Here is a 23,502-nt window from a genome sequence, read left to right as displayed (position 1 = left end):
AGAACTTATGTACAAAGCACAGTTACTGCTGACTCTTCTATAGGCTCAGCAGTTAGAGAAGACAGAATCTGAATAGAGTATTGTTTTAATAGCTGAGTACACTGTAACTACTGACTAACTACCATAAGTCTGAATGACTTCCTCATGAACACTCTGGTCTTAAAACAGGCAGAAATAATAATCTCATTTCTCCGGGGCACAGTTAACTTCAGTTGTCAAGTTCTTCTTTCTAAAATGTTTCATCTTAAGTTCATGCTCTCTTTCTTCTGCATCAAGTAAGTTTTAAATACAATGTGTAAAAATGCCTTTTGGAGAATTATTTTTAAGTGAAAGTAGACAATTTTTACCCTTATTTGCCTTTCTGTGAAATATGAGTTACAGCATTTTGCCAATTAAATCCTGCTTCAAATGTAGTGACTTCAGTGTTCATGCATTCATTTTGAACCAAAGATCTGTGGTTAATCACTATTCTGCCTAAAACTTCTTCTTGGCAAATGTATTTAAAACTAGTAAATCTTGGGTTGTTTTTTTTTTTCAAGTATTGCTCTTGTCTGGATTAATTTTGTCTATTATAATTTGATGTGGAAAGAATTTTGTAACCTTAAAGTTAAAGAAGTCAGTGTACTGGATTAAAAAGAAATGAAGATAATTTAAATTGTGTACTATTTCTGTTTTAATTTTCTCATGACAGTTTCTCCAAGACTATTTTTACTGTCTGTTTACATGTACAGCTGTCCTGCACATGGAGTAATTTCAGTCAATAAATTTTTAGTTAGTTTCAGTTTTCAAACACCATATGCTTTCTTCTTAATCAGCATTTAAGTAGTTAGTAAATTTTTAAAAATTTATTTATACTAAGAAGTTAAAAAGACCTGTCAAAGGTAGTGCTTTCCAAGGATGATTTCTGTGGAAGTTTTATTTATTTTAGTTTCTGAAGAAATGCCATAAGTATGTGTTTTTACAGTTTTATGTCTGCTGAGGATTGTGAAGATTTGTGGTCTTGTGGGGTTGTATTTCAGAGCACATATTTCTGGGAGTCAAAACTCTGTGCAGCTGTTCTGTTATTACCACAGAAGAATAGTTGCAAAATTACTGCTTTTGTTATAGAAATTTTCTGTTAGTACTGTGTTTCTCTTTAATGATATCCCCTTTGGACACATTAAAGCAACCTTTAACAAATAATTTTGTTGTCATTGTTGCCTTCTATATTTTTCACTTTCCACTTTATGGAATCACCTAGAGAGCTTGGCAACTTTGATGCTGCTACAGAGAACTTCCAGAAGGCTTTACTGCTAAATCAAAATCATGTTCAGACGCTACAGCTCAAAGGAATGATGCTTTATCATCATGGCAGTTTAGATGAAGCACTAAAGAATTTTAAGGTAAGCAGGCCCTAAGTAAATACCAAATTAAAATGTTTTAACAAGGACTTGTATTCAGCAAGTGCAATAAAATATACAAATTTCAAAGTTTTTCTTTCTGAATATGTGTGTGCATTTAAACGAAAATTTGCATTTAAACGAAAATTATTTTTGGTGAAGTCTGTCGTAAATGATGTATGAAACTTTACAGTTTTTAATTAAAAATGGAATTTTGATTAAACTAAGATTGTTTCTCTCACTGTTCTATGTGTGTCTAAAACCAAGCTCTGGTTGAAATGTTTTATGTATTTTTTTAAACTGGTAATTGTGTTCTTGCTAATATTTAAGTTCTAGTTGAAAACTAAAACTTTTTCATATCAAGTGAAAGATGAAATGTACTAGTCTTTGGAATTTTAAATGTAAAATAAGTTTCAATGTTTATCTAATTTTTCTGGAGTATTTTCTTTTGAAAAATTCAGAATATGTTGCAATTGACTGAGCTTGCAAAAAATGTGTCTGTTGCCATAGGTAAACAAAGTCTTGCCTGTCTCTGTTGGCATTAAATAACTACCTCATTTTGTAGACAGAACAATAAAGGCACATTTTAGTTGTCGATATCCTTAAAACAGGGAGTGAAATAAGATGTAGAAACTATTCCATCCCTTTCTAAATGAGTCTGTGTTAATCTGAAGGAGAACACTTTATGTGCATATTAGATATTAACATGATATAATTTGTAGATACTGGTGTAATTAAAAAGATACTTCAACTTCCAAGACAGAGATGTCGACATAGAGTAAATAGTTGACTACCATAGAAGTGTACTTATGTATGAAGTAGTGGAGATGAATGGAAGAAATGACACTATATATATATATAACTAGCCAAAAATGACATTACTAATACTGTCAGGAGAATATTTTTTCTAATTTAATCTAGCTAACATTGACACTTCCGTAGTGCTAATATTGTTAGAGCAAATATGATCTGTCTTTATAACAATTAAAGTGTGCAAAGCACATTTGCACTGGCAGGGGGTTATTTTCCCTTTAATAAAGCTGAAAATATTTTTTCTTACATTTGCTCGCAGTTTAAGTGCTCAACATCATTTTAAAGAAAATAGTGATGGAAGTGGATTTTAATTACCAGGAAATCTTTTCAGGTGGTCTTCTGACCAGACAGGTTAGGTTATTTGAAGATACTCTTTCTCTCACTTGATTTATGGGTATTTTGTTCCTTTAATCTCCTAGAGATGTCTGCAGCTAGAACCATACAATGAAGTGTGCCAGTACATGAAAGGTCTTAGCCATGTTGCAATGGGACAGTTTTATGAAGGCATAAAAGCTCAGACCAAAGTTATGTTAAATGATCCACTACCAGGACAGAAGGCCAGCCCAGAATATCTGAAAGTGAAATACCTCCGAGGTAAGTTGGAATTGTGGGGGTTTTTTTAAATTTTCCTCAATGCTTCAAGAACCTTAAAAGTGCAAGCTTGCTTGTACTTCTGGCCATTTTAAAGAAACCAGTGTGTATTCTCATGAGCACTGTTGAGTATGTATGTTAAAAAAATGAAATACACGGGTTCTTATTGTTCGTATCGTTAAAAACTAGAACCAAAAATGAAATACACGTTTCTGCATAATGGTAAAGCATATTGTAATGGTTAGTTGAAAAAGACTGTTTTGGAAATTGGCTAATAGCAAAATGATATTACCTAAAAATAATGACTTATTAAAGTCATGTTGTTTAACTGACAAACATATAATCTGGTTACTGGTTTTGTGTAATGACATAAGTAGATTGATTATGCAGATAGTATTTAATTTTATTTCTTTCCTCCAGAGTATTCTAGATATTTGCATGCACATTTGGATACCCCTCTTACAGAGTATAATACTGACATAGATCTTCCTGGAAATTTCAAGGACCACTGGGCCAAAAATCTTCCTTTTCTTATAGAAAATTATGAAGAACAGCCAGGGTTACAGCCACATATAAAGTGAGAATTTTTTTTTTAAACCTACTCTAAATGTGATTTGTTTTTTTTCAGTTTGACTTTTTAAAGTGCCATTCTGAGACACTCACAGCATAAATATTTAATATTGTATGAAAGTACAATTCCACTGAGTGTTTAAATCCTTTAGTAGATCATAAGAGTTGATTTATCTCATAAAAGAGGAAGAATTAAAATTAGGATGATTTTCTTCACTTCTGTCTTTACATAATAACATTTACATATTGTTCTTTCATATTCTATGGCCTTACTGATTAACTAATTAATGTTAAGACATAAGTCTGAGATGCTCGGTGTAGTGTAATGCAGTACCCTTATTACAGTTTCTCGTTGTGTGTTATGTTTTTATTTTGTTATAGATGTAATTTCTAGATACTATATCTTTAATGGCAACTGGGTTTCACTGGGTTTCCCTGGGAAAACATTCTCTGGAGTAACTTAGATAACCAGTATTTTAGGAGGAGGGTAACTTCAGTCAACAAAGCAGGGGATTTATTAGAACAGACTTCAAAATTATGTAACTAAAGAAAAGATAGCAATTTCTCCTGCTCTAAAACAGTTTTGAGATATATTGTTGTGTATTCACTTTGTCTATGTAAAAACATTGCTCCATTAAAAATTTCTGACTTTTGTGTATATGGAATAGTATGCACCTTTTTAACACAAGAAGCTTTTACGGAATTATGGGATAAGTTAGCAGAATAAGACTTCCAGGGTCTATACATACCCTTTTCTTATGTAGTTATAAGTTAATCAGGATGAGTGTAACAGTGAAGGCTAATGTATTACCTGTGAACTTTATTTAGTATCACTTATTATGAACAAATCTGAAGGTGAAATACTGGTTGTGACAGTAATAAGATCTGCTAAATAATAAGATCTCAGTAGGACTGAATTAATTTGAGATATTGAGCGTAACTGCCACGTACTGTGTATGTTCAGTGGGCTGGGAGGTGGAATGAGTGTTCTTTATACTGCTTTTAAGTGTTTCTCACACAAATAGTATTGATTTGTAAAACACAGATTAGTTTATCTAATGCTTCCAGGACTTTTGTTGCCAAGTTACGTCTGATGTGTGTTTTTCTCCTCTGTAAGAGATGTGTTATTTCAGAATTTTGAAAGCTATAAGCCTGATGTGCAAGAACTGATATGTGTAGCTGATCATCTGGGTTCAATGATGCAGTATGAGACACCAGGATTTCTTCCAAATAAAAGAATACATAGAGGTATACTGAAAATTCTCTGTAAATTTGAGTGGGAAAAAAAATCAATGTGGTGATAATTGAATGCTATACCTTTTGCTATCTGCAAATTAGTTTTATGCTCTGTTTAAAAAGTTTAAAATTAAAATAATCATTATGTCAGCAGTTTCTTGACCTAGCTGGGGACTGGAAGTCATGATCTTCCAGAGTTTATTGATGTTGTCAATTCTTTTCCTGTAAATACATTGCTTTCCTGCTTCAGTTTTCCTATCTGTACAAAAATGAGTGGCTCTAACTGGTTTTCTGTTTCTCTTGTTGGTCCCTCTCTTCTCTTCCCTCACCTCAGCAATGGGATTGGCCACTCTAGAAGTAATGCAAGCTGTGCAGCGGACTTGGGCAAACTCAAAAGTTCGGATGAATGGGAAAACCAGACTGATGCAGTGGAGAGATATGTTTGATATTGCTGTAAAGTGGCGAAGGTAATGGGAAAAAGCCTTATACTGTTGTAATAATGATGCACGCTTCAGCTAACCAAAGGGCTAAAGTCATGGAGGAGAAAATGAACACTTGCTACCATTCTGTAACTAGAAGGTGTTCTGATAGAAGACAAGGATGGTTTAGGTACAAGGAGCGCACTTCTGAAAATACTCCATTTTTCTATAAAGGAGGGAAAGAGTTGGGAACAGCTTTTGCCAGTTGAAGCAAAGCTGTGAAAGACAGGATCCATTGCAGTTAAGGCAAACAAAAACTAAGAGTTTCAAACTCCAGTAACGTAAAATGTTTGAATTGTATGGTTTTCATGAGAAAAAAACCTATGTTTCAATAAAATGTTCTTTTTTGTGATCTGTGAATTCTATTTTTTGCCTGAAATTGTTCTGTCTGTGAAGAAAGCTCTATTAAAATACTACATGGAGTGAAATATGTGCCAGTGTTAATGCTCTTTGTCTTTGTAGGATAGCTGACCCTGACCAACCTGTGCTTTGGTTGGACCAAATGCCTGCCCGAAGCCTTAGCAGAGGTTTCAATAATCACATTAACTTAATCAGGTATGAGAGTTTTACCAAACAGCATTCCCACACTCACTAAGGGATTGTACCAAAACTTACCATCTGTTTGTGAAAGAGCATCTTACAGTATTGAATGCGTATATGCTTATTGTTTTACTTTTATATTTATTTTATGTTTTCTAATGAAATATTTGAGGTTTGTGCACCTCAAATTTTCCCTTGGAATATTTCCTCTTTTTCCTGAATTTCACTTGTACTACTGAGTTATAGCAAGATCTAACAAGGATCCAGAATACACATATTTTTATGTGCTGTTTTTAATTCCCAAATTACATTAAACGTAAAAATTTGATTAAGTTCATCATAGTTGTAATTTTTTCAAATGCTAAACATAGTTCTCTTAGTTGTTTTCAGAGCAGGTGAAAGTAAAGCAAAAATGACAAAATCAGTAAACATTGAAAGATAACAGTTGCACTTTCAAATAAAGGAAAAATTTAAAAGATTCAACCACTGTTGTACGTTCCATCTTCTCCCATGCTGCAAGACATGTAGTCATGACAGAGAGACTCGATGTGGCAGCATCACTGTCAATCACAGGAGCAGAGTGTGTTTGTGTAAGTAAATATGTAGTCAGGTTTCATCTTATTCCACCCCCTCATGAGAAATACTTTGATCTGTCATTCTCCTTTTATCTCTTTCTTCTCTGAGAAGCTTTATTGGAAAAGGAGGGTAAGGGAAACAAAGCCTTCTCAAGAATTATTTCAGGCAGAGAAAAACAGTGATATTCTAATGTTCACATGCAGAAGCAAATGAGAATTTTTCCTTGCTCTTCCTTCCACTCTGTGGAACAGACCCTAGCAGCCTCTGGTTTACTTCATAGAGTGGTTAATGTAGCATTAAACTCCAATGCAGATCAGTAGTTGCCTTGCAGGATATGCTGCTTCTTGAACAGTCTTATGCTCAGGCTTCTTTCTTCCTTCAAGCCAAGTGTTACGTTTGGACTTCAACCCACATCTATCTTTGCTGTTGCTGCGTTTCTCTCTTCTCACACACATACGATGCAGCAGAAACCACAACCATCTGTACTTTGAGACAGGGATCCATTCCATAGCTCACCTCTTTCTTCCTGGTTTTATTTTTAAATGGGGGAGTAAAAGCTTCATTTCTAGGTGATCTGTGCTGGCAGAAAGGCATTCATGTAACAACATTTAATTAACATCCTGAAAATAACATTGAACATTTAATCTTGGGAAATTTGTCCTTGTGCAAGATCTCTGTGTCAGGAACTCTGTTTTGCAGTGGCCAAACACTTTGTTTTTGTTTCGTCAGAGAATAGTAGCAAAACTCATGATGTACTGTTCCAGCTGTTTTGGTAATTTTATAGAAATTTAAAATAAGCTTCATGATCATTCAGAATTGTAGGCCCACAGTGAATCTAATTCTAACCTTTTGGTTTTGGCTCAGCCTTGGGTTTTGGGGATCTTATCAGCATTTTGGTTGTGCTTTTTTAATAGCTGGGTAGTGATTCTCTGAAAATTATTGACTTGGCACCTTTTTGGAAGAAACAGTAGATTTGAAGCAGCATAATTACTGCTGCCTTAGGAGTTGATCATACTTCAGTACTGGATAGTGATTGCATACTTTTTGATTCTGGAAACCCGTGCTTGTTTGATTATTCTCCATCCCAAGCAATAGCTGCTTTCCTTGGTCAGTTTTCTGTTGTGATTTGTTTCTTTTGGATTCCATTTCAATGATTTCAAGATGATGTGAGAGTTAAAAGAAATTAATATGTTATGTGGTAATGAGGGTTTTCTTAAATTTATTATACTTTTGAAGCATGTTCTAGTTCAATATGATTTCTAAATCACAATCTCCTTTTAATGAATTATGCAGATTTGTATAATCTCCTTCTTACATTACTCAGCTTGTAAAATGGCTGCTGATTGAAGATACTAATATGCTACAGAGCTAACACCTTTTTGTTGATAATTAAGATAACTTTATGGTCTTTTCCCTATCTTTCAGGAATATATATTTTGCTTTATATTTGGGTTATGATTTGAAAGTTATTCTGATACCTGTATGACTTAGGCTGAGTTCTTTCTGTAGAATGGCTACCTGAAAACCAGGTGTAAAAATAGATTTAGGCTGACAAATAGCAGTCTTCATGGTTATTTTGTATACAAATATAAAAGGTGTTCGGTCAAGAAGTGTAACAGTATCAGTTGGGTGTTCTTCTAGTATTTTTAACACATCTAGTCATGTTGAGCTGAAGTTGTATCTAGGTTTTATTTGGTCTGAATTGTACACCAGGAATTTCTGTGGACAAAAATACTTGCATTTGATGTCTGCTAGCATAACCTTTTTCTTTACTCAGAATTCTTTGCATTGAAAGTCCGTTATTGTTCAGTGATTCCTGTCAAGTGAGTCTTGTCGTGGTGCACTAGCATTCACTGTCTGCTGAATTATTTTTTTTCTTTTCCAGAATGGCAAAATGTTTGGGGTTTGTCAGAAAACAAATACTTTTTTTTTTTTGTTGGTTTTGAGTCAATTTGGGGACCATTTTATATTGCACTTCACAATGTTTCATAGGCTTTCAGATCTTAATGTACTCAAGACACAAAAGTATCTTTTTCTTGGGCAACTTTGGCTTATCTCCTTCTGGCTTAAATGATCAAAGCTAGCAAGTTTCATTTAAAGTAGAGAAATGTTTTTGAAAGCTTAAGCTGTTTTTATAGGCAAAGCAAGGATTTGGGATCAGCTAAACATTAATGATATACTTAATGTTTTTATAAAAAAAAAGGACACTCTGAAACACTCCGACTTCTGAAATCTTGGTGGTAGTGTTTAGTAAACAAGGAGAAAGAGTAGAAATAAACACAAATCACTTTCGACCACCCACCAAAAGTCTTTCTTGGTACTACAGCTTCTAGATGGCCTGATAGAATGATAGGTCTGGTTTGGACGTATTTTCCAAGATGACACTAAAGGAAAATCCAGTTCCTTATACTGACACGCTACTGCCTGTTGTACACATTTATTTTTTTTTTAATACAGATGGAAAATGATGGGACGTACAACAAGGGCAAATTATGTATATAGATTTGTCTTCATCCTTCCACTTTCCCTACCTCCCTTTCCTATGTGCAGATATGTGTATGTGTTCTAGTTCTGTTCAGTTTTTAAAGACTGATTCTGCTGACTTTCTGAGACCAGGCCTACTAAGGTGTGAAACTGTTGAGTGAGACATTAGACAGGGACTTAAGCTGCCAAAAATCACTTAGAGTGGAAAAAAAAGGCTAGGTGTACACACCTTCCTGTGATTGACAGTGGTTTTGCTTCCTCAGAGAGCGATAACGTTTGCTTTATAAAATCTTGTTTTGTAGACTGGGAGAAGAGGAAGGACTCCTACAAATGCAATAAGGGTATGTAATTTTTCCTCTCAGAGTGGTTATAATCCTAACAGGTTTCTACCACACTTTAATATAAATTTCTTTTCCTTAGTAGTCCAAGGGAGAAAGCAACACCTTTTTAATGCTTTTGTTTTACAGTTACTACTTGTCGCTGTTAAGAGTCAAAGCAAAATTACTTTAATAAAGAGGGACATAGGTGAATAAGGAAAAATGTATGTTGACTGTCAGAGCAGATCAACATATATATTGCTAAATATGTAAACTGGAGAGTGTTGGTTCTCTAAATAAATGTACAGATTGTGAATTATTTTCTAATTCTGCAATCTACGAGTCTAGGGAAGATTATATCATTGTGCAAATTGATATTTATCATATAAATAAGATTTACTGTAATTTGGTACATTGAAAACAGGGAAATATGTATTGAAATGTAGTTTATCAGAGAACAACAACAGTAATGATACATGAGGTTTTGTAAGTTCACTATGTAATCTGTATTTAAAATGGGGGATTGGCAAATGACCACATAGATAAAACTCTAGTTCATTCTTTTTATTAACAGAGCAACTATGCATAAAATTGTGTCAAGTATTAATGAGTAATATTTGTGTTTTAGCCCTGGAATGTTGAGTTGAAAAACAAGTCTTCAAAAAAAACTTCTCTCTTCTTTGTAGGGGGCAGGTCATTAACATGCGGTACCTGGAATACTTTGAGAAAATTCTTCATTTTATCAAAGACCGGATCCTTGTTTATCACGGGTAAATTACTGATGCTTTTTTTTCCCCTGCTTCACTCCCCTGGTAATACTGATCTGAAATTTATATCATAGTCATTTCAGAAAGTCTGAGGGATTTTTTTCCTTAATTTTAGGAAGTTCCTATAATATCTGTAGAGATAATTATTTCCTATTAAAGGTACGAAATGCTATTTTTTGCCACCTTAAGAAACTTAAACTAATAGGAAAAAAAACATTGTGCATTACAGTGTACTTTGAAACTAATGACTGTTTTGAATTTGTAGCCACAGTTTTGTCATGATCGGTTTTCTCAGTTCTTTCTAAGTATATGATTTATTAAAGATGTTTGGTTTCCTTCTGGTAGTTGTAAATGAGCAGAGAATCTTTACTATGTGTTACGTAGATGGGTTGGTAGATGTTGTCCTGGAACTGAAGGCAGTTATAGAATTTTGAATAAAAGAATGTGACAAAAGGTAACATGAAAATTGATATTGGCATCTATTTCAAACTTCTATAAGTTTTTTATGAGCAAAAATGACTCTCCCATCTGTGGCTCAGTATTCTGATAACATTAAAAACTAAGAAACCCTTTTAGCTTTAAACTCTCTTTTTTCTTTGGCCTTGTAAGCCATATTAAATATGGAGCTCTATTTTCAATCTCATTATTCTACTTAAATATTAAAAAATTAAAGTGCATAAAATCTTCATAACTGTTGAAAACATCTAAGTTTTAGAAAATCTATGATAGTTGCTGAAAGTACATAAGTTCTGTAGTTCCTGGGAAGTCTATCCTCTACTGGGAGTAAGTTTGTTAAGTTTGTTCAGAGTAAGCCAGCAGCCTTTGACCTTAAACCAGAGGAATTTGTGCTGTGATTTTTAAAATAATTCTGTTCTCAAAATCTGAGTGTACAGTAATTAGTAAATATTAGAAAAGTAATTCAACAGGTTTCTTCGTGGTCCAGCTGTGTGTGCATCTGGAGTATTTACTTGCCTTTGAGGCCACACAGATGCACATAGTTTGTGAAGAATATTTTTAACATTAACTCTGTTCTTTTCCATCTTTCCTTATCTAGAAACCCCTGTCTACACACACTCATGCAAACATTCTTTAATGCTTTAGAGTAAGATAGAGTAGTAAATTAGAGTAAGATAAACCTGAAGGCTGAAGTTGAGATTTGAAGCTGAAAAAAATTAATTGAGCTGATATAGGAGATTACTTTTTGAAAAGTAGGAGACCATGTGGCCAACTATAAAGGAATTAATCTTCAGAAAAGAAATCATTAACTTTCAATAACTTACTTCACTATGGCTAATTAGGTTAAAAGTAGGTTAATTTCCAGAAGTACTATGTGTTCAACTGCTGTATTCCGTATTTAATTTTTTTCCAGTGCTAATAATCCAAAAGGACTGTTAGAGGTCCGAGAAGCTTTGGAAAAGGTACATAAAGTAGAAGATCTTCTTCCCATAATGAAGGTAAATTAAAGAAAAACTTGAAAATATGATAAAAATAATAAAATGTGCTCTGGGAGATATGCAGTTCCTCAGAATAAAACCATTGTGTGTAAACTTAAAATGAGTAAGTGGAAATGCTAGCTCAGGTTATACCAAATCTGCAGTATGAAGGGTTGGACCTTCCCTTTGATATATGCAGGTGAGTGATGTGTATTTGAAATCCTTGGCCTAACTGTGAACTGGTAACAAAATTATGGGAAAACAAATTGTTGAATGTCAACCTTCTCAACCAAGAGGGTTTGTGAACAGATTCACCACAGTGGACTCGCTGTATACCTGTGCAGTAGAAAGGAAAAAAATTGAACTAAGTGTCTGAAAGATTAAGAACATGGAAGCTGTTTTTACTTTAGGTTCATTGGCGCAGGTTGGTATGTGGTGGGGCTGGCAGGGGAAATGGGGGAACAGTTGCCCTTAGCGACTGGTAGCTGAAATGAAATACTGGAATAATGTTCTTGAGCTTCGGAAGACTTGTCTGAAAAGGAGTGGAGAAACTTGTAGGTTTTCTTGGTGGTGGTCTTTGTAGAAAGGCCTTGGGTATATGACCTGCAAAATTATACTCTTATCTCAAATTAAGTTTTATTACCCTTGAGCTGGGTTTAAGTAAAAGGTTTTCTAACTCTCCCCCTCCCCTCCAAATTAATCTAGGATGAGCAGCGTGTAAATATTTGGGTTTGGGGAATGTTACAAAATATGTCTTTTTAAAGGATTGGGCAGGATTTTAGAGCAGAATAAAATTCGGGAAGAAATAAGTAATTCTAAATAGAGACAAACACATTGCTTTCTTTTCATGTGTGTCCACATTGCAGTTTTGTATCTAAGCAGAGTTGGCGGGTTGCCATAAATCAGGGCTCTCTGAAGCTACATTGCTGCTACTGCTGAAAGACTGTCTGGGTTTGGATTTGTTCACGGGAATAGTGCTCGGTCACTTGTGCACTGCAGATATCTTTGCATGAGCTGCATGGCTGAAGCACTAAATTTTTCTATGGGTTTTTGTAATATGTATTGTGAATATAAGTGACTTCAAAGAACATACCATAATTTTGGAGGTCCTTTTTATATTACTGTCTTGTTCTTGGCCTTGAAAGATGAAGCCAAGTGGATACTAACTGAACTTAAAAACTTGTGCTGAAGAGGTAGTAGATGTTGGGGTGGACGGACAACTGATTGTTCTGTACTGCCACACAAATGTGCAAGTAGGGCCCTGTAGAGCACCTGATATGGCCACTGTTGAATTGTAGGCCAGAAAAAATGCTATTAATGGAGTTAAAAGTATAGGTTACTCCAAAAGAATGGTGACAATATATAAACATAGTGGACTGTACATTACTTATTTCAAAGTAAATGCCTCAACCGGCAGCAGATGTTCTTCCTGGTTTCCATAACTTGTACATTTTGATCTGGTTTGAGTCTCCTGTATCCCATTCCAAACTATCAAAGTGGAATGCTGTCTCATTAGAGGCTTTTTGTTGCTTTAAAATAAATCCAGGTTCTCTTCAAACAACACATCTGGATCACAAGTTCTGTTAAGATAAATAATTGCCTGAGTAATTCATTCAACACTAGTGCATAATAGTCATTAACAGTGCCTGTAAAAAATGAATGTCTGCTAATAGCGATGTAGTTTGATTATTTGGATAGCTGGGGAATGCTGTATGTCGAAAGCTGGGCTTCTGGCTTTGCTTAAATGCAGTTTTGCCTGCTTTATAGTGCTCTCTGGCTACAGTGTTACTCTTAGACAATGTAGCTTTGTAAAATTCTTAAACCTAGTGATATCTTCCTTCTGATGAGGATAAACATTAATTGAAAGTGAATCACAGTTACGAAACTGTTCCCTTGATTTGTATTCTGGAATCCACACTTAGACTAATGCAGCCACTTCTTACTGTAAACATAAAATGGGGTCTCAAATTCCTACTTTTATATTTACTTTGTTGCACCAAAAGGTTACTGTCAGCTGCAACTTGGGGAAAAATCTGTACAAGTGGAACTGCTGTGTACAGTTGCTTTTCATAAACAGTGCTACTTTCTATTCACTATATAGTTATAAAGTTGAATGCCAATATGCCTCATTCAGTATTTATGATTTTCATTCAGTAGGAAATAAAGGATAAATGAAATAATGTAGTCAACAGTAACTTTGTCCTGCTCCCTCAGTTTGTTAATTTTCACTTCTGCTCCTTGTATTTTAAGTGTTTGAAAACAATAGCTAGGCAGTCTGCCTCTGTTACCTCTAATATTACACTTTTTCCTTTTGAAAGCAGTTTAACAGTAAAACCAGAGATGGGTTTACCGTGAACACAAAAGTCCCCAGCCTCAAGGATCAAGGGAAAGAATATGATGGATTCACAATTACAATAACAGGAGATAAGTAAGTTTGCTATTTTCAGGGGTTTGGGTACACTAAGTAATGATGACCTATTAACAGTTAATTGTCTGAAATGCCATTTCTGCTTGCATAAAGTGGGTTTTGTTTTTCACTAGTGACATTTTTGTAAATAAATAAAGTGTATTTGTTTGAGAACTCGATTCCTGTTGTGTTCCCTGACAAAAAGGGGATATGGATAACATTAATGGAGTAGGCCTGGTTGCTTTGATTCTCTAACATATAGCACAAATGTGAAGAAAGACCTTGTTTTTCATCTTAGACTATAAAATGCCTAAAGAGGAAAAATCTCAAAAATCTCAGTCTTTGTCAATATCAAAATACATTTCTTCTTATGAGACCTTGTCTCTTGTGTTGACTGAGAAGTCCTGAATGGAATGGAAATTTCTGTGGTCTAAGAATGGAAGAGACTCTTCTATTTGAATTTTTGAGCTTTTTTATGTTTCTTTTTGAGATGTTTGCAGACCTTCTATCTGCAAATGAAAATTTAAATAGTAACTGAATGTATGAGAATACAATCAGGGGACTTTGGGTCACTCTCTGGGTGAGATAGTAAATTTCTCACTTTATGGATTCTGACTCCTTGTCTTCCTGAAATATGAGCATTACTCTGAAACTCAGAAGATCTGTCCTACTATTAAATAAAAACTTTGTTTTATTTAAAAAATTTAAAATTCTCTGCATTGGAATTTTTCCCAGAATTTGTGTGCTTTCAATGAGTGGCATGGAAGCCAAACTTCTCTGCTAAGATGTTAATGTATCTCATGGTTTTTCATTTTGCATTGTAAATCATAGGCATATATACAGTGAAATGACATTAAATGTATGGCCTCACTGTTTTGAGGAAAATATTTTGATGTCAGTAAAATGGTCTTTGTTCTACACAAACTTTGTTCAGTATCACTCAGTCTGTTTTGATCCACAGTTTGTAACCATGCTTTATACCAAAACAATTTCATTTTGGTGGTTTAGAAGTTAACGAAACTACACTTTACATACATTCTATACGAAAGTCTTAAGCCCATGAAAATATTTTAAAATTTCATATTTCTTATTTTTTACCCACACTTTAAGCGAAATGCTAATGCTTGTCAAGTGTTGTTCAATGGAAATAAAATACTTCATCTGTAATTAGACAGCAATCTTTATGTATCTTCAGACTTACAATGTGATGTAACATTTTTAATTCAGTGATTTTTGGAGTTCTTTTAATTAAATGGGAAGCAATGCCCATAATCTTTTGCTTAAGGAAAAATGATGGAAAAAGAGTGATGTGATGTGTAACTTTAGTCCATATGTGACTTACCATGGATATTAGATCGTGCATCAAGTTCTGTTCAAAAAATGTATCTCCTTTTTTTTTTCCATCTGCTTGATAGAGTGGGGAACATACTATTTTCAGTAGAAACTCAGACAACAGAAGAGAGAACACAGCTGTATCATGCAGAAATAGATGCACTATATAAGGACCTAACAGCTAAAGGAAAAATTCTGATTCTGTCTGCAGAGCTGGGGGTAAGGCTGTTTTAGTGGAATGATTAATTCATTGGTAAAATCCTAGTATGTTTTTATACTCTCTGTCTAACAGTCACTGTTCTAATAATTATTTTGCAGAGTTCTTCAGTAATAAAGTCGACTGCTTATTTAAACCTAATTATGGACAATATCATGAGAAGTAACCATAATTCTCTCTGTTACTTAAAAATTTGCTGTGCTTTGCCTGCAGTAATAGAGAGTGTCCAGGCAAGGTCTCGATATCAGAGTGTGTTCCTTTTTTTTTGGTTCTTTTTTTCTTTCTTTTTCCCTCTCATTATTTTCTTTATATTTCTCGTGGGTCTGTGTTCACTTTTTCACCATCCTTATAAGTACTGTTTAGGATATGGCTCATGGTGGCTACATGTAAGATAAGTAACATGAATTCATGAGAAGCACTAGAATTTATGTTGATTTGATTTGCCGTGAGAATCTGACGACATTTGAGCTTGTACTTTTCCTTTTTCATCCCTTAATACAGAGTAGATGAACTATGTTTCACCTACATTTTAAAGATACAACAAAATAATTTGTTTAAACATCCTTTAATCAGAATTCAACTTCTCAGCTTGACATTTTTCACATTTTAAATGGTTCTTTTTAAAAAAAGATAATAGTAGTACTGTAAGACTTTGCAATAAGTGTACCTTTAGAAGGTATTACGTGGCTATTAAATTATCTTTAATTCACTTTTTTTTTTCTCTTCCTTAGGAAGTAGATGCTGTTTGCAACTTGATCCTGTCACTAGTTTATTACTTCTATAATTTAATGCCACTTTCAAGAGGATCTAGGTTAGTGTTTGTATTCATCATGTCTGTTACCTTGGATGCATGTAGTAAAATGTCCATGTGTTGCTGTATCTTAGTGTATTTTTTTAAATATAAAAAAGCACTGAATTGAGCTGTATGTCCTGTACAGTCTCTCCTTTTGTCCTACCATGACAATGGGAAGTGACTTAGTACTGTTTTAAAAGCTAGTTTGTAATTTCTGATGGTAACTATGCATAGCTTCATGTATATTTAAAATTTTGAGTAGTCTGTATTTTTAGACTTCAACTCACAGATTGAAAAGCGTCATTTTTAAATTGTAATGCTTGATTTCCTAATCCATATTGTCTTACCCCACTGTATTCTCACTTAGGAGGCTTTTCTGAAACGTGTATTTAGGATGAAATATACTTTGAGATAACTTATTTTAATAAAATACACTAAAATATTACTTTAGTAATTTATTGCAACTGTTAGGGTCACCAAATGAAACTGTAGTATAAAGTTCCATATGTCACAGAACTCTTTAACTGAAATTCTATTTTAATGCAAACCTCATTACATTCAAGACTATTATGAATTTCTGTTCCACTAAACACTTAAGATCTTTAAGCTTATTACTAACAAAAGCTTATTACTAAAAAAAAAAAAAACAAAAAACCAACAAACCTGAGATTTTGGTTTTATAATCAGATTTTACATTTATCTTACAGAATGAAAGAATTAACAGAAATTCTGTCTGAGATTGATAATTAAAAAAAAATAAATTAAAAAAAAAGTAACTCAATAGCTTAACAGTGCCTCTAGCTCTATTGCAGTAGAGTTCATAAACTCTTCTGGGCTGCAGCTAAGCTTCTTGGGAACAGGAGTTTCCTTTGTTTTCAGCTCTGTGGAGTCTTAAGAACTCCAAAGTCTGAAATCGCAATTGTAACTAATGTAGAAACAGTAGTTACACTCCGTAGGTTCATAACTTCATTTTAGTGGTGTTGGAAAGTAGCAGTGATTTCACTTTTTAAGTGTTTTGTGCTTGGTTTTGCTTCTAAAATAACTAAAACATTAGTTTTTACTAGCCTTCTATGAAACAGTACTATGTTCTATTTGTTTTGTAGTTTAACATCATGGAAAGACTTCTACTTCATTTGTTGGTTTTATTTTTAATCTTTTAGTGTGATAGCTTACTCAGTGATCATGGGAGCACTAATGGCAAGTGGAAAAGAAGTGTCAGGAAAAATCCCTAAAGGAAAGGCAAGTATCAAAATATCTCAAAATACAAAAATATTGAAATACACTGGTTCAGCCTTGATGGAGGAAGTAATACTTGTAAATGTGAGGAAGGAGCTGTAAGATTAAACAGGAATTGCATGCTTTTTTGCTGGAGATGGTTTAGCTGCATACTATAATGTCTGGCAGCCTGAGAGAGTGTTGAAAATTTCGTTGCTCTTCTGACAGCAGGTGAGATTTGGAGATAGTATATGCAATGATTTGCGTTAGTGAAATGGTAGCAGTTTGGTCCCACAAGAATTGCATATTTGTAACTGAAGCATTTCTGGTGTGCTGAGCTGTTCTTTTCAGCATTCTTTGAGAAGGGTTCTGAGAATACTTGGGCAGAATTAGTGACACTTCTGGCACACAGCAGAAATTTTCTGTCTATGCTCTCACTGTGTTCTAGAGCATTTAGGGCTTGGTAAGTAGAAATGTATTTGCAACTTCTCTTGATTTCTCCTTCCCCTTTGTATTCTGGCTAATTTAAGGTAAGTCCTAGTTTTTAGTGACTACATTTCAATATTATACCACTTTGCTCAATAAAGGGTTTTGTTTTCTTCAGCTGTTGGGATCTTAGCTGTGTTACCTTTTCAGCATGAAAGGAGTGAGAACACCTCTGTCTCTTTAAAATATTGTCTAAAAAATCAGTAAAATTCCAGTGAGAATCCAAGTTGTTGAAGAAAATATCCTGCATGGATAACTGAAGAAAGGGTGACTTTCCCTTTTGATCTAGAAGGCCCTGAAAACAGTGAAGTTTGTGCTTTCAGTACAGTGAACTCCTAGTAGCTTTTAAGAACAAACTGCAATTGCTTAGTAGCCAGAAAGCTTCCTTTTCAGTATGCCATTAATCTGGTATCTTCCCCATTCTGTGGGCGTTCAAGCTAACCTAAAACACTTATGTGGGTTTTCTTAAGCATTTACGTAGGACTTGATAGGGTAGTGTATTTTGCTGACTGAGTTTAGGCAGGCAAGCAGAGTTTCAGGATTTCTGACTTACAGGAACACTTGGGACATCTTTACATTTGAGGGTTTTTCCTGAAGCAGAGTGGCTGAATTGGAATAAATGCTTTTTTTTTGAAAGTTTTCACCACCTGAAGAAAATTCTTTTCCCCTGTTGAATGAGCTTTTTTGCCAGATTCCTTAGAAGGGCTAAGCTGGTCCTTAGCTTATGACAACATGCATTTTCAGACTGTTCTGAGGTTAAAGATGCACAGTAGTCAAGAGTCCTGTTATTACCTGGTAGGTCAGGCAGTAGCCACAGCCAGTGTAGCTTCTAGTATTGGTTGTGATGGGGTGTGCAAACCCAGAGAGGTGTTTAGTGCTGACTTCCAAACTGATGATGAGGGACAAAGTAGTCTGGGCACAGACTGGTTAGTAAGCTTACTCCTGTCTTACCAAGAATATAGGTAGCATGCTCTCAGAGCTCTTTGTGAAGTTAGAGAACTTAAAAATTCTATGATTTCTTCATATCTTTTTTATTTTGTTGCATTTTCAGCTGGTTGATTTTGAAGCAATGACAGCACCAGGGTCTGAAGCTTTTAGCAAAATAGCAAGGAGTTGGATGAATCTAAAAAGGTAAATATTTTTATTCAGATGGGGAATGGATAAATAAAACATGGAAAACTTTATAAAATTTAATATGCACTAAAAATGTTATTTAGAAATTATGAGTTTAGTAAATGATGCAGTGGTTTTTTTTAACACTGTTTAGGAATTGATAAGACAAGGTTTGTATTTACACATACAGTAGTGTGTTTCTATTCTAGCAGAGTAGTTAGTAGTCTACACATTCACTTATTGTGAGTGTTATCCTCTGAGAAAATTATCTAGGTTAATATTGTCTTTATTTTGTCCAGTGGTTGATTTTGCCTTTTTATTATTATTTTTTAGCATTAGTAAATCTGGCAATGAGTCAACAAAGCAGGGGGCAGTTTTGACTTTTTTCATTCTTATGAATCTCTTCAAACTAAATATCAGTCATTTACTTATCCTTTAGTGCTGATTTGATTTTGGGAATAAGTGTTTTCAAAGTAGATGGGCATTTTGAATATACAGAATTACATTACTTAATATAGCTGCATGGCTTTTGTGCAATGCTTAAAAATTTTGATTTGCATATGAATTGATTTTTGAATACTGAACACATTGACAAGGAACTAATACTATGAATCTGCTGCATTTGATTTGTCCCTTAGTGGTTATTCCCGACACAAAATCTAAAAATCAAAGACAACACCAGTTCTGGTATCCTTCAAGTCGGTGTCAAGACGCTTACAGGGTTCTGAGAGAATTGGCCAATGTCCTTAACAGGGCCATTTATAATCTCGGAAAGGTGGTGCACATCAGGGAACATTCTTGGTGATTGCAGGAAAGGAAATCTTGCATTCATCTTCAGGAAGGCCAAAAGGACAGCCCAGCAAAATTGTAGGCTGGTCGGCTTCATTTTGGTCCCTGGGATAGTCATGAAGTGCATTTCATATACAGTTCAGTGTATAGGAAGGAGAAGGTGACAGAAAACAGTCAACATGAGCTTACCAAATGTTGTGTGACTCAATATGATTGTTCTCTGATAGAAACTGACTAGATTTGGGGATGAGGAGAGCAATCAATGTTGTTTATTTTTACTTCAGCAAGGAGTCCCACAGTACTCTCATGTCAAGATCACACATTATGGTCTGGATGAATGGACAGCTAGATGGATTAAAAAGCTGTTTGGATAATCCAATTTAGGGGGTATTCAGCACTTTAGACCACATCTAAAATACAGCTGGAGTAAAGACTATGATAAACTGGAGCAAATTCAGTAAAGAGCCACCAAGATGGCCAGGGGGCTGGAGCACAAGCCTTAAAAGGAGAGAGTTGGGCTTTTTCAGCCTGGAGAAGAGGAGGCTTTGACCTAACAGCAGCTTTGCAGTTAGGTGAGAAAATGGAGCCAGGCAGTGCTTGGTGAGAGAGAGGACAAAAGACAATGTGCTTTAGTTTAGACTGAGCATAATCTTTTCATCCTCAAGGTAGTCAAGCAGTGGAACAGACTGCCCAAAGACGCTGTGCATTCTCCATCCCTCGGGATTTTCAAGATCTGACAGGATAAAGCCCTAACACCCTGGTTTGACTATTCAGTTGACCTTGTTTTGAGCAGGATGTTAGATCACAGACCTCCTGCAGTCTGGTCCAACCTGAGTTATTCTGAGAGCCTGAGGAACTCTGCAGCTGCTCTTAGTGCCAAATAGTGCATACTGATTAGTGTTGTTTAACTTCATTATTAGCCTGGTGGGTTTCACTAGAACGTAAAATCCCTTCCTAAATGAAGAAGGCTATTAAGAAGACTCAAGGACATCTTTGTCAAACTCAGGCTAAAAATCTACTTGTAAATGAGTCAAATTCAGTATTCATTAAGGAGTGATATTTTTAAACTACAGAGTAGCAAGTTGTGTTTTTTATTGTAAGTAGCCAGCACAAATATTGTGACATGTTTGTCTTGGAAATATAAAATATTTATGGTTCCCATAATTTTCTACTGTAAATCTCCCAACTTATATACTCTACTTCTTTATTAATCTTCTGTTCATGTTGGTTTTGGTTTTTGTGTTTGTTTGGTTTAAGATATATCTTTACCAAAGAGAAACTTCTCTCTTGGGAGCAAAGTCAGTTTAAGCCATTTCAGTGCTATCCGTGTGTTTCTGACTCCCTCAGTTTTACCATTGAAACTTGTAGGAGTCCATATCAAACCAGATCAGGGAACTCATTTGTGTTAAAAATAACTTTGCCAAAATAAAAATTTATTTTTAATCAAGACCATTTCATAGCATGGTACCACCTAAAGTATTGCTGGCTCAAGTGAGAGATGTATAATAGGTGAGGAAATGAGCCAGTGGAGAAAGTGCTAAAGTTGGCTTTGTTTGATGCTGAGAAAAACATTTGAAGAACTACAGCCCAAAGGACTTGGTGTAATAATATGAAGGTAATTAACCTGAGTGGCTAATTTGTCTGTGGGAGATGAATTGTAGTGGGTACAGTAAATAAGGCTGGAAGACTTAAAGCAATAATTTGTTTCTTTAACTTCTGCTACTTTTAAAAGCTCTTCCATATAGTCATTGTTTTCATTCTGTATAGTGACTGAGGAGTTATGAGAAGCAAGAGCTGGTTTTGAACAACAGATTCTTAGAATCACAGAATCATTAAGGTTGGAAAAAACCACTGAGATCATTGAGTCCCAACTGCTAACCCAGCACCACTGTGTTCATCACTAAACCATGTCCTCAGGTGCCACATCCACACACCTTTCGAACACTTACAGGGATGGTGATTCCATCACTTCTCTGGCAGGCTTATTTCAGTGTCTGACCACCCTTTTGGTGAAGAAATTTTTCCTAATATCCAATCTAAACCTTCCCTGGCACAATTTGAGGCCATTTCCTTTGGTCCTGTCACTTGTTACCTGAGAGAAGAGACCAACCCCCACCTTGCAAAAACCTTTCAGGGCAGCTTTCTAGTCACTCTGCTCCAAGCCTGTAGCATTGCTTGGGGCTGATTCTTGACTTCAGGTTCCAAATGTGTTGGAGAAGGGGATGAAGTATAAGCTAATGTGTTAACTTTTAGGTAAATCATAGAACTCATCAAAAGATAAATAATTTTTTTTTATCTCTTTCAGTATTTCACCTTCTTACAAGAGCCTACCATCTGTATCAGAGACTTTTCCAACCCTGAGAACAATGATTGAAGTACTAAATACAGACTCATCTCACTGTCTAAAAAAAACTATAGTTGTTGTATAATTTATACAAATAAAAAGCCAAGAGGTACCACTTCATAAATTATTTTGAATGGCAAATTATGGTCAAAAGAGTTTGATTTGTTTTTTTTTAATAGAACAAACTTACTTGACTATTTATCACTAGAGTAAAAGGAATCTTTCTGTGACCAATAATACTGAAGAGGAAAAAAGAAGTAGAATAACGGATTTTTCATATTAAGACACACTCCAACAGAAATACAGTAGTTCAGGGCCAAACTGAAGAGCAGTAACTGGATCACAGTTATGAACCAAACATACTGCAGGTAAAAATTTATTTTAAGAAAAAGGAAAGAAAAGTAATCTGCGTTGGAAATGCCACTCTACTACTTCCCATTGTTTTTTTTCAAAGCCTCTGACTTCTGCGTGGAAAACTTTGAGCTGTACATGTGTGAGTAATTGGTGAATACATAGGTATTTCATGTAATGCAGTCCAGTGAAGGAACAGATGTCAGCTTAAAATAATGGGTTTCAGGGAAACATCATTTGGAAACAAAACCAAACAAATTACACATTTGGAGTTAGGCTCTTGGTGAGTAAATGTCAGAAACGCAGCAATCTCCCTTTCCAAGTACCCATTGGTGGTGGTGGTGGTTGGCAAAAGTTATCAATGGGTTGACTGTATATTGGGAGAGCTAGCTAGGGTTCCTTCAGTTGTTTTTGTTGGATGGACTTGGCAGCGTTCTGGAAAGGCAGACTTCCTGTAGGGCAGGGCTCTTTCAGTCCAAATAACATGGACCGTACTATGAACCAATTTCTGATTGTAATAGTGATTATGATATTTCTGGCGAGTCTTTACTGAATTATACACATTTTAGCTTGAACTCCATGACTTCAGAGCTCTTTATCATTTTAAGTGATTTCAGGAACAGCAAGCAGGTCAAACGTCTGGTTTCCTCAGTGGCTTTGATCAGCTTTTTTTTCGTGCTTGAATATTCAGTATCTCAGAAAAACCACAGAACTGTTTTGTTTTAGGTACAGCTTTCAGTTCTGTAATATTGATGGTCTAAACTGTGATTCTGTTGCTGTCATCTTCTACACAAATACTGTATTCTTTACTTAGCTTCTTTCAGTTTTCCAGAGGTTAGGGATTTGTTGGGCACTTGCAAATACCTGGCCTAACCATGTAACATGAGATATACTAAAGTTATTTAGAAGGAAGAGGCAAAAACATCCTGCATACCCCAAGTGTACCAGTACCAGTGGTGTAGTTGCATTTCTCTGTTTACAGCACAGTGCAATCTCAATCCCCTCTTTAATGAAGAAGGAAATGCAGGAAAGCATCAAGAATGTTGATACAGGTGATGATTATAATAGGGTGGATTTATGGAATGGAGGGTCTTTTCTTGATTATTCCACAGAAGTATTTATTGGATTCAGAGGAGGCTCTGTGTGTGTGTGTGTGTGTGTGTGTGTGTTTAGGTTCGGGGATGGAAGTGCCATAAAGTAAGTTAGAAGCTGCGGTGAATACTGACATACATTATATGAAAAGCCATGTTGGTTTCAAGTTAGATTTCAG

The 23,502-nt window shown here is 35.0% G+C and overlaps 1 protein-coding gene across 3 annotated transcripts in view; it reads left to right on the top strand.

The window, feature by feature from the left end:
* Positions 1–22,036, top strand: part of TTC13 (tetratricopeptide repeat domain 13) — a 39,926-nt gene extending 17,890 nt beyond the window's left edge. For all 3 annotated transcript variants that reach the window (XM_027685753.1, XM_027685764.1, XM_027685773.1), the window contains exons 10-23: positions 1,241–1,382; positions 2,612–2,786; positions 3,204–3,360; positions 4,471–4,601; positions 4,924–5,056; positions 5,531–5,623; positions 9,672–9,755; positions 11,122–11,206; positions 13,504–13,613; positions 15,008–15,143; positions 15,873–15,952; positions 17,095–17,173; positions 18,687–18,766; positions 21,843–22,036. In XM_027685753.1, the coding sequence (XP_027541554.1) occupies positions 1,241–1,382; positions 2,612–2,786; positions 3,204–3,360; positions 4,471–4,601; positions 4,924–5,056; positions 5,531–5,623; positions 9,672–9,755; positions 11,122–11,206; positions 13,504–13,613; positions 15,008–15,143; positions 15,873–15,952; positions 17,095–17,173; positions 18,687–18,766; positions 21,843–21,966 (1,609 nt within the window). In that variant the 3' untranslated portion in view covers positions 21,967–22,036. The remainder of the gene's footprint in view (positions 1–1,240; positions 1,383–2,611; positions 2,787–3,203; positions 3,361–4,470; positions 4,602–4,923; positions 5,057–5,530; positions 5,624–9,671; positions 9,756–11,121; positions 11,207–13,503; positions 13,614–15,007; positions 15,144–15,872; positions 15,953–17,094; positions 17,174–18,686; positions 18,767–21,842) is intronic.
* Positions 22,037–23,502: the final 1,466 nt, after the last annotated feature.

Source organism: Neopelma chrysocephalum, unplaced genomic scaffold (assembly GCF_003984885.1).
Source record: "Neopelma chrysocephalum unplaced genomic scaffold, ASM398488v2 Primary Assembly neopelma1_23, whole genome shotgun sequence".
Lineage (NCBI taxonomy): Eukaryota > Metazoa > Chordata > Aves > Passeriformes > Pipridae > Neopelma > Neopelma chrysocephalum.
Note: the sequence above shows the minus strand (reverse complement) of the source record. Positions and strands in the feature narration are given on the sequence as shown.